This window comes from Bos taurus, chromosome X (genome assembly GCF_002263795.3).
Source record: "Bos taurus isolate L1 Dominette 01449 registration number 42190680 breed Hereford chromosome X, ARS-UCD2.0, whole genome shotgun sequence".
Lineage (NCBI taxonomy): Eukaryota > Metazoa > Chordata > Mammalia > Artiodactyla > Bovidae > Bos > Bos taurus.
The window spans coordinates 4,149,637-4,167,013 of record NC_037357.1 but is presented as its reverse complement, the minus strand read 5'-3'; the positions used below and the strand labels follow the sequence as shown (position 1 = coordinate 4,167,013).

The 17,377-nt window shown below is 44.4% G+C and overlaps 1 protein-coding gene, 2 non-coding genes and 1 pseudogene across 3 annotated transcripts; all 4 read left to right on the top strand.

Annotated features, from left to right (window-relative positions):
- The first annotated feature begins 7,890 nt into the window (after window positions 1-7,890).
- LOC616160 (vasculin-like protein 1) lies at window positions 7,891-9,515 on the top strand (annotated as a pseudogene).
- A 3,558-nt stretch (window positions 9,516-13,073) lies between these two features.
- Window positions 13,074-16,470, top strand: RPL39 (ribosomal protein L39). Its single transcript, NM_001105455.1, has 3 exons — window positions 13,074-13,128; window positions 14,701-14,804; window positions 16,266-16,470. The coding sequence occupies exons 1-3, from the start codon at window positions 13,126-13,128 to the stop codon at window positions 16,312-16,314; spliced, it is 156 nt and encodes a 51-aa protein (NP_001098925.1). The 5' UTR covers window positions 13,074-13,125; the 3' UTR covers window positions 16,315-16,470.
- Window positions 15,688-15,821, top strand: LOC112445246 (small nucleolar RNA SNORA69). Its single transcript, XR_003033612.1, has one exon. It is a non-coding gene; the product is annotated as a small nucleolar RNA SNORA69 (small nucleolar RNA).
- MIR6119 (microRNA mir-6119) lies at window positions 16,045-16,121 on the top strand. Its single transcript, NR_107739.1, has one exon. It is a non-coding gene; the product is annotated as a microRNA mir-6119 (primary transcript).
- Window positions 16,471-17,377: the final 907 nt, after the last annotated feature.

Below are 17,377 nucleotides of genomic sequence, written 5' to 3'. Positions count from 1 at the left end.
AGGCCATGGAATTCAGTGACTTAAAAATCACTGATGACCTGGAAAGATAAGGAATGAAAGCCAGACTGCCCTGAGAACGGAAACAGCATAGACAGCTCTTCAGAGAAATCTAAAAAAAATGGTGATAGATAAAGGGTATTGGGGAAGGATTTTTTTTTTTAAATATGACAAATACTAAAGCATTTTTAGAAGCCCAAAGGAAAGATATGAGAAGAGATGAATACCCAGGGGAAGAGAGAACCAATTAGGTTTCCGGAGAAGGCAGGTGAAAAGGGAGCCTCTTGACAGCCGAGGTTGTTGCCAGTAGAGGAGTTGGCCTTTGCAGGAGTATCACCCCAAACTATCAGTCATGAGTTGGTATCACTTGCCTCTGTACCCAGCCTGGGGCCTGTTTCCAGCCCTCATGGCTGTTTTTGTGTCACTACCTCACTCTTCTGTTCTGCTGGCCCTGCCAGTCCAACTCATTAAACCATACTTACCTATCCCCTGTTAAATTTCCATCCATTGATGTACTCACTTCAACAAACATTGACTAGTCTCTGACTGTGTACTAAGCCCTGGAATTCAAAGACTCAAGCCTTTGTCCTTGAGGAACCATTGGCCGGCCAGTGGTGTCAAGAGACAACCAGAAATAACCAGAGCACAGTGCACCATGTGAGAAGGACTGTGGTGACAGCCTGGAGTGGGGATCTGCCCTTAGGCTGCCAAGTGTTGCTGAAGAAAATCCCTAAACCAGACTAACTGCTGAGACTACAGGAGGGCCCTCCCTCCTGTGAAGCAACTGATTGCATTTTTGCCTTCTTCAGATACAGGTTTGATTTCTTTAAAAATAAAGACAGGATGGAGACAGTTCAGACACTGGATATCTGAATATTCATCTAGCACCTCCTGTATGTTGGCACTAAGGCCATAGTTGTGAATAAGGTCCCTGCCCTCCTAATGCTGACAGCCTTGAAGAATTTGCTGCTCTGGTGGAGAGAAGTGATGCTAAGGGAAAATAGGCAGGAAAAGTTCAAGGAGCGAAGGTAGTGAGAATAGGTACCTACAGGGCAGTGAAAAAGGAGTGGCCTATACATTCATGAGGCTTTCATGCCTTCAAAATCAGGAACTATATCCCCTTGCCCAGCAGGCATATACAAAGTAGTCCTGAGGCAGTCATTTAACTGATTATAAATTAAGATCTAACTTGACCTTATCTTTAGTTCCATAGGAGATTAATTAGAGTTTTGTGGCCTTTTCTGGGTATATAGAAGCTCAGTGTTAACATGTTTTTATGGGGCAGTCCAGAATTTACTATCTCTGGGACTGTCCTCTACACCATGAAAATGTATTATGACCATTTATATCCTTACAAAGGAAGCAGGGAACAGATAAGCTGACATTTGGTGAATTCTTAGAAAGCATATACTGACAATATATAGGATCGGCCATCCTTCAAAATCTCACAGAGTTCATTTATTCATCTACCAAATACTGATTCAGCTCCTGCTATGGAGACATGGATAAATACATAACAGTTCATTGCTACTGTGGTACCTGATGTATTATCCACATTTCCAGACTTTAAGACTCTCCTCCACATCTCCAGCCCTGACTAATCCATCCCCTGGACGTCATCCAAAGACCCCAAGTATCTCTGGCCACAAAGTAAACTCAGGTTCCTCCCATCCGGTTTTGCAAAGGATGTGAACCACCTACTCACTCAGCACTGAGGATCAGGTCTGACTCCATCCTCACTCCCCACGGCCACTCAGTCATTCTGCCCTCTCCAGCCCTCTGTAGCCCAGGTTCAGGCTGCCAGCATTCACGCAGCCATTTAGTCATTCACCATTTTCTGAGCGCACACCATATGCCATTCATGTTCTAGATAGTAGAATTACATCAGTGAACAAAACAGACAAACTTCCTGCCTTCATGGAGCTTACATTAAAGTGGAGAGAGAAAAGAAGCAAACTACTTATGGTTAGAAAGTGACAGGCACTTAGGGGGAAAAATAAATCGGGGGGAAAGGAGTATGGTCGTGGATGGGGGCTGAAAGACTTCCATGAGAAGATGACTTTTGAATAAAGAGAAGGAAATGAGATAAAGAAAAACCAGAAAAAAAGGATTCTGAAGGAGCAGTCAGTAAGATAGGAAGAAAACCAAGCCAAATGTGCTGTCCTGGAAGTCAAGTAAATAAAGCATTCTAAGGAGAGGTCAGCTAAGACAAATGTTGACAGGTCACATCAGATCAGAGAAATGAGGATTTCACAACACAGGGGTCACTGATAATCTCAGGACAATTTCAGCTTGAGTGCTAGGTGAAAACCTAATTGGACTGGGCTCCTGAGAGGATGGGTACCCTCTAGGATGGCTATAATTTTTTTAATAGAAAATAACAAGCATTTGGGAGGTTGTAGAAAAATTTGAACTATTATGCAGTGTTACAGGGAATGTAAAATGATACGGCCATTGTGGAAAACCCCACTAGTTACTCAAAAGGTTAAACAGTTACCATATGACCCAGCAATTCCACTCCTAGATATATATCTAAAATAACTGAAAACAGGTACTCAAACATACTGGCTTCCCCGGTGGCTCAGCGGTAAACAATCCTCTGGCCAATGCAGGAGATGCGGTTTGATCCCTGGGTTGGGAATATAGCAACCCACTCCAGTATTCCTGCCTGGGAAATCCCACGGACAGAGGAACCTGGAGGACTACACTCCACGGGGTAGCAAAAACAGTTGGAGACAACTTAGCAACTAAACAACTCAAACATAATTGCACACCAGTGTTATAGCACTGTTCATAAGAGCCCCAAACACAGAAGCAACCCTACTATCCATCAACTGATAAATGGATAAACAAAATGATATGGCCGCACAGTGGAATATTATTTAGCCATAATAGGAAAGAAGTACTGACACATATCACAATATGAAAGAACCCTGAAAAGTTACATTATGTAAAAGAAGCCAGACACAAATGGTCACATAAGGTATGATTCCATTTATATGAAATGTCCAGAATATGCAAATCCATAAAAATAGAACGTGGTTGTCCAGGCCTGGGAGGAGAAGGGGACTGGAGAGTGACTGCTAATGGGCACAGGTTTCTTCTCGGGGTAATCAAAATGTTCTGGGCTTAAATACTGGGGATGGTTGTACTCCCTTGTGCATGTGCTAAAACCCACTGAATTATACACTTTAAAATGGTGATGTTTATGGTATATGAACTATAGCTCAAAAAAAAAAAAAATGGATGGGGAGAGTAATTGAAAAGTACATATAGACAAATCTCACAGTTTTGTTGTAAAGGAAGGAAAACAGAAGTAGTTAGGGAGTTGTGGTAAAGACCAGGTTTTTGTCTTGAGTGGATTTTTAAGATGGGAGAAACAAACATGTATTTATCTGTGCATTGATGGGAACAATCCAGGGAAAAGCAGGGACAGAAAGGGAGAAACAGCCAGAGGCAGATTTCTGAATAGGTAACAGGGGTTAGGATCCATTGTAGGAACAGGACAAAGGTAGAGAGGTTTGGAGTACAGTGCTGGTAGCTGGCATATGGTAGGTGAGTTGTGGAGTTCTCCTGTGATTGCTGAAGTTTTCTCAATGATTAGGAAGGAAGGCTGTCGCTGAGAGTGAGAAGGGAAGAAGCAGGGCTGAGACAGTCATCCAGGCCAACAGTGGACAAACTGGGGACCAAGCCTGGTCACTGCCTATTTGTATACAGCCTGCAAGCTAAGAATGGCTTTTGTATTTATGTTGTTATTTTTCAGTCACTCAGTCGTGTCCAGTTCTTTGTGACCCCATGGACTGCAGGATGCCAGACATCCCTGTCATTCACCATCTCCCAGAGCTTGCTCAGAGGCATGTCCATTGAGTCGGTGATGCCATCCAACCATCTCATCCTCTGTCATCTCCTTCTCCTGCCTTCAATCTTTCCAAGCATCAGGGTCTTTCCCAATGAAGTCGGCTCTTCGCATCAGGTGGCCAAAGTGATGGAGCTTCAGCTTCAGCCTCAGTCCTTCCAATGAATATTCAGGACTGATTTCCTTTAGGATGGACTGGTTTGTATTTATAACTAATGGAAAAAAATACAGAGAATAATATTTTGTGATATAAAAGAATTCTATGAAATTAAAATTTTAGTCTCTGTAACTAAAATTTTATTCGAACCTGATCGCACCCATTAGTTTATGTACAGTAGCTACAGCAGCAGAGTTGACTAGCTGTAATAAACATCGTATGTCACCTGCAAAGCCTAAAATATTTGCTATCAGAAACAGTGTGCCAGCCCCCTGATCAAGGCCCTTTCTGGGACCAGGGGTCACCTGGGAAGCTGTCAGAAATGCAGACTCAGAACCTCTCATCTTGGCCTTCCCTGGTGGTACAGTGTATAAGAATCTGCCTGCCAATGCAGGGGACACGGGTTCAATTCCTGATCCGGGAAGATTCCATATGCAATGGAGCAACTAAGCCTGTGTGCCACAACTACCAAAGCCTGCATGCCTAGAGCCTGTGCTCCGCAACAAGAGAAGACATGTGATGAAAAGCCTGCACACTGCAACCAGAGAGTAGCCCCCGCTCACTGCAACTAGACAAAGCCCAAGTGCAGAAACGAAGACCCAGCTTAACCAAAAGGAAAAAAAAAGAGAACCTGTCGTCCATGTCCAACAAATTTCCCAGGTGACTTGTGTGCACACTGAATCTTGAAGAGCACTACTCTCAGAGAGCCAGAGGGTGGCTACACTGGGGGAGTGCAGAGCTGCAGGGCAGCACTGAGAGCCCACTAGAAGTCAGTGGTTGTGAACCTCAAGGGAGGCCTGTCGGTCTTCTTCAGCCTCATTCAGCTGCCAGAGGCACAGGCTGTCAAGGAGGTGGAGAACTGGATTTACCAGGGTTACAGTTTCTCCAAGCAAGTACAAAAAAGGGCAGGGTGTGGACAACTGAGTGGCTGATACAATTTAAGTGAAATAAGGAGGGAAGAGGAGGCATGGCGGGGCAGTGGAGGGAATAGGGAAAGGGTGTAGGTTCAATGGCTGAGTGGTCCTGGTGAGGTGGGAGCATCGTCAGTACTGGGATGCTACAGGAAGTTAGCTGCAAGGAGAGCAGAGAGTGGGATCGTTGTAAGGTTGAAGGCAGGGCAAAGGAACAAGAGGCTACAAGTGGATGCTGAATTCACCCGAAATCATGACAGGAACAGTGCTGGAGAGAGCAGCAGTGAGCCAGGAGTTAAGTCTGCAAGGAATGGGTGGGAGAGGCTGGGGGACACTGCAATGAAAGAGCGCATGGTTGTGCTGGGACTTGCAGCAGCGGCCCCTGTGGGTCTCCTTGTTTCCACTCCTTTTGAAGCTCTACTCTGAGAAACCCTCTTGGCTAGGCAGAAGTGCTTTAGGGGTTCCTCAAACAAGAAGTATCCAGGCCAAACACTGAAACTGTCCACTGCCCTGAGGGGCCTGTCCTTCTATTTTGTCTGTCTGAGGTATTTGAGTTCACTTAGTCATTCATTAGGAGAAGGCAATGGCAACCCACTCCAGTACTCTTGCCTGGAAAATCCCATGGACGGAGGAACCTGGTAGGCTGCAGTCCATGGGGTCACACAGAGTTGGACACAACTGAAGCAACTAAGCAGTAGCAGCAGTCATTCATTAAGCTTCCCTTGTAGCTCAATTGGTAAAGAATCTGCCTGCAATGCAGGAGACCTGGGTTCAATTCCAGGGTCAGGAAGATCCCCTGGGAGAAGGAGATGGCAACCCACTCCAGTATTCTTGCCTGGAGAATCCCATGGACAGAGGAGCCTTGCAGGCTACAGTCCATGGGATCGCAAGAGTCAGACACGACTTAGCAACTAAACCACCAAACCAAGGTCATTCATTCATTCATCAAATATTTACTGAGCACCTACCATGTGTGAGGCACTATGCAAGGCTCGGGGAAGACAGCAGTGAACAAAATACATAATCTATGACCTCATGAAATTTACATTCTAGGGAGGGAGTTAGGCAATAAAGAAAGAAAAAAAGGACTTCCCTGGTGGTCCAGTGGCTAAGACTCTGTGCTCCCAATGCAGGGCACTCGGTTTCGATCCCTGATCCGGGAACTAGATCCCACATGCCACAATTAAGATCTCGCATGCTGCAACTAAAAGAATCCATGTGCTTAGTCAACTAAGACCCAGTGCATCCAAATGAATAAATAAAAATAATAAATATTAAAAATATTCATTTGGCTGCATTGGGTCTTAGTTGTGGCACGTGGGCATGCGGGGCTTAGCTGCTCTGCACCATATGGGATCCTAGTTCCCCAAGCAGTGAGTGAACCCACATCCCCTGCATGGGAAGGTGGATTCTTAACTGCTTAACCACCAGGGAAGTCCCAAATAATAAATATTAAAAAAAAAAAAAGACTCCTCGAGTCCAATGCAGGGGACCGAGTTACATTTCATCTATAATTTTATCTTTGGATCCATGTAAAAGTATCTTTATGTTGAAATATAACACCCATACAGAAAAGCACACAAACCCAAAGTGTTCAGCTAGATGAATTTTCACAAAGGGAACACACCCATAGAACTAGCACCCAAATCATGAAATAGAATGTGTCCAGCGTCTCCTCTCCCAACAAGGACAACCACTATGCTGACTCTTAAAGGCACAGATTAGTCTTGCCCAGTTTTGGTTTTTTGACATAAATGGAATCATATAGTAAGCATGTTTCTGTGTCTGGCTTCCTTTGTTCCTCATTAGTGGATGTTTGTGAGATCCATCCATGCCATTGTGGGTAGCTGTAGTTTGTTTATTCTCATTGCTCTATAGGAGCGGTTCACAAACATTTTAGTCTTTAGGACCCCTTTACAGTTAAAAATTATTAAGTGGGAAGACTTTTGTTATGGTTGTGGGCTCTCCACCTCTGCCAGAACCGGAAGCTGGGGACGAGCCCTCAGATGCCGTGACTCGTCCCTAAATGTAGCCCCTCCACTGCTCATGATAGATTCCTGTGGCCTTTTAAATGATTGAATAACAATAAAAATGGATCCAAAGTGACTTCTCTACTGCAGCAGAAGATTCTTATTACCTTCCATTAATTCAATTTACTCTTTGGGAACGGACAGAAAGAGTGAAGTACAGAAAACTGAAGAGAAGAAAACCTCACTTTGGAACTTTCTCCATGACTATTCTTAAACCCTGCCTTTCTACTTGTTTTAATTTTGCTGTAAATTTATAAATAGTGAAGACCAAAGAAACAGAAAAAACATTTGGGAGCTTTATACAAAGAAATTTGCCTTTAAAGCTGCTATTCTTGGAGGGAAAAGCATATCAAGTTCCTATCTTTTTTCTTTTTAACAAGGTTTCTTACGTCCTTAGATTTTGAAGGATAAGACATAAACTCATACCTGCAGACTACTTTTACAGCTGTGTAAGAATAATGAGATTTGTAAATTAAGGGCTTTGTAATGCAGATGTTTTGCTACTAGAGTTGACTACTCAAAAAATCTTTTATAGCTCTTCAATGTTTTATTTTTGATCTATCACTTCAATGACATTATTTGACCAAACAGAAGTCATTCTGTCTTTCTAAGCTATGACCTTGTTGTGAACAGTATCTGTATTTACTGTGCAAATGTCCGTGCATTATCTATTTAAGCAACATCATAGCGCCATCACTCAAGGAAGTTGAATGAGGTGAACATTGATATAGCTCTTTCCCCTTCCCCCCATTTTTTAAATGTAACAAATACTTTTTATGTTCCCCTTCCCTTTCCCCCTCCCCTTTGGGAAACGTGTCAGGAACTAGATAGTTTAAGATGAGCAATTGAGGGGACTGAGAGATTGATCCACAAAGAGCCTGGCTTCTTTGTGCTTCATCATAAGGCATTCTGGTGGCCAACCTAAATTAAGTACCCTTTTAACAACAGAATCTCATGAAAATCCAGCTGGCAACTCAAGAACTTCAGGAAGCAGGACCACAGAGGTTATACTCTGGGATCCTGGTCATGAGGTTGGATGCCTCACCTTGTTGAAAAGAGACACTGGACCTAAATGGTGCAGCATGACTTTGTTCCTGCTTGGCTAAATTTCTCAACACCACAGTCAGCTAAGTCACCTACATTGAATTTCGAAAAACATGGAGAGCACCTACCCCAAGGAGATGGTAGATTTGGAGTAAGCCGTTGTAGACATAATTCCTCTGATGGCTTTTTCAACAATGGATCTCTTTGAATGACAGGAGGTTCTTGGCACCAGCCCTCCCTGTTCCGCCATGATTCTGTAGACTCTGGTGCCTCTAAGGGAGCATATGCTGGAATCATAGGGAACCTATCTGGTTGGCATGGCTCTTCACGAGGTTATGATGGCATGAGCCAGCATAGTAGGGGTGGCACAGGAAACCATCACCACTGGAATGGCAGCTTCCACTCCCAGAAAGGCTGTGCCTTTCAGGAAAAGCCATCCTGCAGATATTAGGGAAGAGAATAAAGAAGGTAGAAAAGTTGCAGTTTGAAGAGGAAGACTTTGCTTCTTTGAATCCAGAAGCTGGCAAACAGAATCAGCCATGCAGACCTATTGGGACCCCTTCTGGAGTGTGGGAAAATCCACCTAGAGCCATGCAGCCCTCCAAAATGCTAGTCATCAAAAAACTTTCCAGAGAAGATCCTGCTGCTGCCTTCTCTGCTGCATTCACCTCACCAGGATCTCACCATGCAAATGGAAACAAATCGTCAACCATGGTTCCAAGTGTCTATAAGAACCTGGTTCCTAAGCCTGTACCACCTCCATCCAAGGCCAGTGCATGGAAAGCTAACGGAATGGAATGCAAATCAGGATCCCTTTCCTCTAGCTGAGTCTGTTTTTACCAGTCCAATCTCTGTTACCAAACCAGTAGTACTGGCTGCTGGTGTAGTTTTAGCCTCTCCCAAAGACAGCCCCGCCAGCACCACTCCCCTGAGATCAGCTCCTCTCGTCTGACCAAGTTGACCCACAGAACTACTGACAGGAAGAGCGAGTTCCCAAAGACTCTGAAGGATGACCAGAATGGAGACTTCTCAGAGAGCAGACAGTGTGAGAAGTTGGAAGATTCAGAGGACAACAGCACACCTGAACCAAAGGAAAATGGAGAGGAAGACTGTCATCAGAATGGTCTTGCTCTCCCTGTAGAAGAGGAAGGGAAGGTCCTCTTTCACTCTTTGGAAGCAGAGCACAGGTTACTGAAAGCAATGGGATGGCAGGAGTATCCTGAAAATGATGAGAATTGCCTTCCCTTCACAGAGGATGAGCTCAGAGAGTTCCACATGAAGACAGAGCAGCTGAGAAGAAATGGCTTTGGAAAGAATGGCTTCTTGCAGAGTCGAAGTTCCAACCTATTCTCTCCTACGAGAAGCACTTGCAGAGCAGAGTTTGAGGACTTGGCCATGGAGACAAGTAGCAGTGAGACATCTGATGACAATGCCTGAAAGTAGGCATATAAATGCTCACAGTTAAATCTGACCCAGTAAACTCAGCTTGTGTGTTTAGGGGTTATACAGAAGAAATCGTTCTTTTCCTTTTCCTATGTTATTGTTGAATACTTCATGCACAAGGGAAATAATCATATCCCAAAGAGAGAGTGAGCAATTGGCTTGTTTAGCTTTTGTCGTTGTTCTTCCCTGTTATCTGCTTAATAGAGAGAACTTTGTGTGGTGGGAAGAATTTTTAAAACACACACACATACACAAAGTATATATGGTGCAATGCACAGGTGGGAGCTGGCAGTCCTGAGTGAGGAGGAGACACTGGTTTGCAGCAACAGCTTCTACTACCAGCCCTTGGGGAACTCACCCCTGTGCTCAAGCAATCACTGTCAATGACAAAGTGACTACTGAAGTTATAATTGTATTAAACTAATGCTAATAATTTGGATATTTTATTTTACTTCTGGCTGCTCAGGTCATGTTAGCCCTTAACCAAGCATATGTGGTTTTTTCCCTTTCTGGGTACAGCTATGAAATATTTGGATATAGGAAATATTGTGTTGTTCTTGCAGCCTTGATATTCAGGGTGGATTGGAAAATATAAATTTTTGTGAGATTTCAAAGATTAAGATTATTTTGATAACATTATTTACAGATTTAAAAGATGTGGTTATCACAAGTCAGTTGAGGGGGAAAACTACTGCATAAAATAACTTGGAATAAATATTTTGCATCAGTTTGGATTGTCTTGTGTAAGAACTATATTTACTTTAAAATTAGATGAGTGGATTTAGAGGTCTGAGGAAAATCTGAATTCAGACACACCTGTTTCTCCTTTTAGCAGATACGTTTTTGATGCAGAAAAACATGTTCAATAAACTACCAGTAATAAAACCAGAAAAAAATTATTAAGGACTCCAAAGGGCCTTTAGGGCTTCCCTGGTGACTCAGATGGTAAAGAATCCGCCTGCCAATGCAGGAGACCCAGGTTTGATCCCCGGATGGGGAAGATCCCCTGGAGAAGGAAATGACAACCCACTCTAGTATTCTTGTCTGGACAATTCCATGTACAGAGGAGCCTGGCGGGCTAGAGTCCATGGGGTTGCAAAGAATCAGACATGACTGAGCGACTAACACTTTCACAAAGGGCCTTCATGTGGATTATTTCTATCGACTGAACTGAACTGAACCGAACCGAACCGAGTCTCTGAAACCCCACAGAACACCCGTGAGAGGACAAGAGTAAAAGAAGCAGATGACTTCTTTGTATTATTATAAAAACACTTTGGCCCTGCAGGCCCTTTGAAAGGGGTCTTAAGGATCTCCCAGAGTTCCCTGGATCACACTTTGAAAACTGCTGCTGTACAACAGCCCTTGGTAAATATACCACACTTTACATGTTCAGTTGAAGATAGATAGTTTCCTGTTTGGGGTTGTTAGAAATAATTTTGCTATAAACAATTTAGTACATGCCTTTTTTCAAATAAAAAAAAATAAATATATATATTTACTTTTTAAAGCCACACCCTATGACATGTGGAACCTTAGTTCCCTGACCAGGGATTGACCTGTGCCCCCTGCATGCAGCACAGAGTCTTAACCACTGGACCACCAGGGAAGTCCCAGTACATACTTCTTGATGCATATTTGTTCACCTTTCTGCTGGAGAAACATGTAGGAGAGGAAATGTAGGGCCATATAGAATGTAAGTGGAACCATGGAAAATACTTACATGATTAAAAAACAAAATTAAATTTACAAAAACAAATTTTTTCTTCATCCATCTTTTTTCCCTCCTAACTTGGGAAACAACTGTTGTCCTGATGCTCTCCAGCCTGCCCACTGTGTCCGCTGAGACCCCCACACTATTAAACCTGGGTTTCCCTGCATCTTTAATGTCTCTCCTTCCTGCCTTCCTCTCCACGATCTACCAGAAACCACCAACTCCTTTTTATTTTTTGGCTGCACTGTGCAGCATGGGAGATCCCAGTTCCCCGACCAGGGATGGAACCCATGCCCCCTGCATTGGAAGTGCAGAGTCTTTACCACTGGACTTCCAAGGAAGAAGTCCAAGAGAGTATTTAAAGCCATGATATTTGGTGAGGTCACCAAAGGAGAGAGTGTATATAGAAAAGAGAAGAAGTCCAAATCTGAACCTCAGGGCTCTACAATGTTTAAAAAAAAGAGATAGAGAGAGAGAGAAGGAAGTGAGATAAGGAAGAATCAGCAAAAGAAACTCAGAAAGAGTGGCATCCAAGGTAGAAGGAAAACCAGGCAGAACAAGTGCCCTATGAAGCTGTAAGAATTAAAAGAATGATTTATATAAGCTCTTAGCACAGTGTCAGTCACACTCTAAACCTGAGGAAATGGTAGCTATGATGATGAATGAAAATTCATGTATTAAAGGCTTATCTGTTGCTCCTTCTGGCCACCAAAAATAAAATACTGGCTCTTAAATAAATAATAAAAATCTAAGGTGAGAAGCCTGAGGTCTCACTTGAATCAAATGTAAATTTGTATGAGGGTCTGAACCTAAACACTGCTGCTGCTGCTGCTGCTAAGTCGCTTCAGTCGTGTCCGACTCTGTGCGACCCCAGAGACGGCAGCTCAACCCGACCCTGGGATTCTCCAGGCAAGAACACTGGAGTGGGTTGCCATTTCCTTCTCCAATGCATGAAAGTGAAAAGTGAAAGTGAAGTCACTCAGTCGTGTCCGACTCTTCGCGACCCCATGGACTGCATGCAGCCCACCAGGCTCCTCCATCCATGGGATTCTCCAGGCAAGAGTACTGGAGTGGGGTGCCATTGCCTTCTCCAGAACCTAAACACTAAGTGGGATTAAAGTAACTAAACTTCTGCTGTTAAAAATCCTTACCTAAATCTATTACTGTAAAAATGCTTGAAGTGATTGAAAAGATAGAGGTCTTTGTTTTTAAATGGGGAGAAGAAAAAGAAGCGACTGCCAAGAAACAACTGTTGTTTAGTCGCTAACACGACTCCGTGCGACCCCAGGGACTGCAGTCTGCCAGGCTCCGCTGTCCATGGGATTTTCCAGGCAAGAATACTGGAGTGGTTTGTCATTTCCTTCTCCAAGGGATCTTCCCCACGCAGGGATCCAACCCTCATCTCCTGTATTGGCAGGCGTGTTCTCTGCCACTTAACCACCAGGGTAGTCCCGCAGAGAAGCAGGTGTGGGTGAAAATCCCACTGGCCCTCCCTGGTTGGGCGTTCCCCGCCCCCGCCCCCGCCCCCGCCCCTTCGCGTGCTCCCTCCCTAGCCGAGGACCGAAGTCCCTTGCGCTGGAACATGACGTCTCCCCCGCCCTCTTTGGAGACAGCCCCGCCCCCTTGCTCCTCCCGCCTTCGGAAGGGTTTCTCCCTTGGCATTTATCGTGGACCGTCTGCCTCACCCATGACACAAGGTGCCCCTGGCACACTAACAGGCTCCTGAGGAACCCAGTTACGGAACTGAAGCAAAGCAAATTCCATTTCGCACGAACAAGCGCGTGGGAACAAGCGTTTCCCACGGTCTAACGGGAGCGTGGGCAGAGAGGAACCGCCAGAGGGCGTTGGTTGGCGCACAGCGTGACCTACCCAAGCCCCGCCCCCGGCGGCGCCTTCTAAACACGTCCTTCCGCTCACTTCCTCCTCTTTTCTCTTCTCCGCCATCCTATGTGCGGTTGAGTTCTTTCCTCACCATGGTAAGTCCATCCGTTGCCATCGGTTCTGGGGTGGCTTTCCGAGACCTGAGATCTCTGCTAGCTCCCCGGCGCCGCGGGCTGCGTCGAGGTGCGGGACACTTTTTAAGGCCTTTTCCAGGGGAGAAGGGAGTTTGGCTTCGGCTCCAGCCTGAGGGCCTGGCGGGAAGCGAGCGAGCTAGCACCTAGGGAAGGGCGGGCTGTGCCGGCCCCGCAAGGTCCGAGAGGGCCCTCTCTGTTCCAGGCCGCTACTCAGGCGGGCGGGGATTCCCGTTTTTCCCAGAGCGAACTGTGTTTCTGGGGCAAGAAGTCGAAGGGGCATCCCAGAAACTGGCCCGACTTCGGGATGTTGTCAGTGACACGCGGGATGTTTCGGTCATCGAAAAGGGAATGTGGACTGCTGGTTTTCGAAGACTTATTAACTTGGGGGCCAGAATCCTTCGACTTGATGAGATTATAGGACTTTTTAGCCCTTTGTTCGGGAATTTGAACGTTACCCCGTTTAAACTCATGGGACAAGGGGTGATGCGGCGTGAATCTGTGTGTCATTCGGGCGTTCTTCGTAAAATGCTAGCTGCGTGCGGATTTTTCCTGTGGGAAAAACTGGGTTTTTCCTGTGATAGTACCCTGGAAAATTTTAACTGTATATGCTTTTAGGTGTGGAGAGGATCGGTATCTGGTGTTATACAGTTTTATTAACAGAAATTTACAGTTGCTGCTATGAGCTGGGAGAGAGGAGTGTAGTCTTTTCCTTTGTAATAACGCCTGTTATGCAAGGGTGTGTTGGGCCACATCGGGCAGACAAACAGCACTCAGGACATTTCTCTGGACTCTACTGCACACCGGGGAGGGAAGTGTTTGGATTAGATGACCAATAGAGAAGGAAATGGCAACCCACTCCAGTATCCTTGCCTGGAAAATCTCATGGACAGAGGAGCCTGGTGGGCTGCAGTCCATGGGGTCGCAAAGAGTCGGACACGACTGAGCGACTAACTAGATGACCCAAGTTCTTTATGAAAGCCAAAAAACAGCGGGAACTTGGGAAAGTGACATTTTAAGTAGAGTTAGATTTAATACCAAGATGGTCGGTGAGCTGGAACAGATCTGCCAAATGTTAGGGACTTTGTGTAAGGTGTTTTTTTCTCTTTTTGAATGCACCGCATGGCTTGCGTGAATCTTAGTTCCCGACCGGGGATCGAAGCTGGCCCCTTGCGGTGTAAGCACAGATTCCCTAACCACTGGCCCGCCAGGGGATTCCCAGTACCCGGTGTACAAAACAGTGCACTAAAGCTGGTTGACTTGCAAGTTGTTCGTGAAAACCATGTGCTCTAGTCCCAGTCTTCAGTGATTGTGGTCCTCTCAGTCCTAGGGTGACAGCAGGGAAGACTGGAACACACCCTGGCCTTGTATCTGCCTCCGGAGAAGTGAGGAACAAAGCAAGGGGCAGTGATGGGTTTAGCATTGAGAGGGTTTTGGGCATGTGTTAAGCATTTGAGTATTTGTTGGATTTAGAGAGTTCCTAATTTTTGAATAAGTTCTGGTATTTCTGTTAAATTAATTGCATTTCCTTCCCAGTCTTCTCACAAGACTTTCAGGATCAAGCGATTCCTGGCCAAGAAACAAAAGCAGAATCGTCCCATTCCTCAATGGATTCGAATGAAAACTGGCAATAAAATCAGGTAAGGACACACTCCCCCACCCATGTGTTTTGTTAAATTTAGGATTACTTTGGGTGCACAGTTGAAAGTTACATGCAGTTTTATTAATCTTGTGCCACCATTCTGCAATTCTTTTTTTTTTTTTTAATGTGGTTCTGGGTTTCTGAACAGCAGCCAGTCCACAGCTGGGCTTAGGGGCAGACACTCCTCCAATATTTGTAAATTCCCTGGTTCCTTTCCCTCTGAACCAGAGCATAAGGTGGCTCTCTCATTACACATCCCAGTGAGAAGATCAGAAAGTGTTTATTTTTTCTGAAGATTGAAAGATTTGCTTTCCCCCACAGAATTGAACTGATGGTTTTAAGAGAAAGACATTACTAGAATTTCTCCAAAGAACCTCTAAGGTCATCTAGGTTAACTCTAGACAAAGGTGGATATCAGACTCTTTCAACCAAAGTATTTTCAAAGCATTTTTAAGCTGACACTGTAGGGTGGGCCTAGCAAGTGAGTCCTTGCCAAGATAAACACTGAAGCCCATGAGTGCAAGATTGTGAAGCTAGTGTAGAAGTCTGATTTGGTTGTATGGCAAATAGAAGTGGGATTAGTTTGCTGATGTGAAGACCAAGGTTGAGATGTGAATTGTCAGGGCTAAAAATGAAGGCCCATTTCCTTAGTTTATACAGCCAGTTAGACACTGGGAAATCGCCACCCACTGTAGCTTTATAGGCCAATTAATTGCAACCTTTGGTTTACTGTATCCCATCCAGTGATGGTAGGACCTGCCTTTGTAGTTGTGAGAAATGAAAGAAATGTATGTAAAGCTCAGTGCATAGCTCAGTAGGGGGTGCCTGCAATTATCAGACACTGGTCTTTTGCTCTGTGGTCTAACTTTTAAAATGCAGTGAAAGCAGGTTGCAATTACAGTGCTTTCTTTTGTGGAAGTATTGACATTATCCTGCTGAAAGAAAATCTGTGTTGATCGTTTTTTGATTTTGCCATTTATGGGGGTAAAATCATGACAGATTGACATGAACAGTTGATGGCCTTTGAAGTGACTGAGGATATTAATGTATTAACGTTGTGCAAGAGCTTTTATGTACATGTAACCCATTATGTAGAATGACTGGTTTGATCTAGTTTAGTACTTGGGGTTATATATCTCCGTCTGGGTCTGCTCCAGGTCTGTTGAATCAAAAGTAAGTGAGCTTCTCTACTACTTACTCCCAGTAAAGAACGAGTGTGTTTTCCTTAGCCTGGAGTCATTTTGAGAGGTAAAAAATTGATTTGACTAGTTCTTTAACACATCTAGCAAATCATTTTTTACTCTCCAAAAAGAACTCCAAACTTGCTAAAGAAGGGAAAATGGAACCCTTTGCTTTCAAAGACTTTTTTATGGTACTTTTAAGGCAAAGTTTATGGTGAGTAAGAGCAACTAATTTGAGGTCAGACTGCCTTTGTAACTTGGTATTTCCTTCTGTGTAGGTACAACTCCAAGAGAAGACATTGGAGAAGAACCAAGCTGGGTCTATAAGAAGCAAGCTGGGTCTATGAGAAGTGGTCTTAACATGTAGACCACTTTTTTAAGCAGCCAGATCACAATGAAAACATCACTACTGTAATGCTTGGCCCATGATGTTATTTCCTCACTATCAGTCTGAGACCCAGCAATAAATATAAAACGTTGCAATTGTTGTTGTATTATATGGTTTGTGATGACGTACTGAATAAATACTGTCAGTTAGGACATGGGCCTGTCCAAGGATAGAAATGTTCTCTAGCTACCAAGTACTTAGAAGTACAGCTTGTAAAATAGGAACTGGCTTTTAAAAATTTTGTTGTCTTATTGTTCCCTATAACTAGCAGCTCTTACACCTACTGTTATAGGAAGTACACGTATGTGTCATCCTTGAACCTGAAGGCAGCACCTTTTTAAAATAAACCGTGGGGGGAGGGGTGCTTGCCACAAGACATGCAGGATCTTAGTTCCCCAACCAGGGATTGAACCCACTTGGCTGCCAGGAAAGTCCCATAAAAAGCATGTTTATATGCTATTCTATGATGTGGACCAGGGTTTGGCAAACTGATCTGCCTGTTTTTGTATGGTCTGTGAACTAAAGTTATGCATTTTTAAATGGTTGAAAAAAATCAAATGTTTTTGACATTTAATAAATTCAAGTTTACCTACCAGGCATTATTCCTAGGTACTTGGGATTAACCAATGGATGGATAGACAAATGTATGTTAGGCCAGTAATAGGCCAATATATGGGCCATAGCTACTGTCTGGGAAAGATGCATGCTCAATTACTCAGTCGCGTCTGACTCTTTGGACCCCAGGTGCCTCTGTCCCTGGGATTTTGCAGGCAAGAATAATAGACAGGGTTGCCATTTCCCACTCCAGGGGATCTTCCCCACCCAAGAATCAAATCTCCTGCATTGGCAGGCAGATTCTTTAATCACTGGAGGGAGCTAAAATGCCCTAGTTACCTGTGGAGTTAGGCTGGGACTGCAGCAGGGCAAGGGGGATCCTGTTGGTGTTATCTGCCTACCCAGTTTGTACAGATCCTGTGCTGGAGCAAGCCAAGAAAGCAAGTG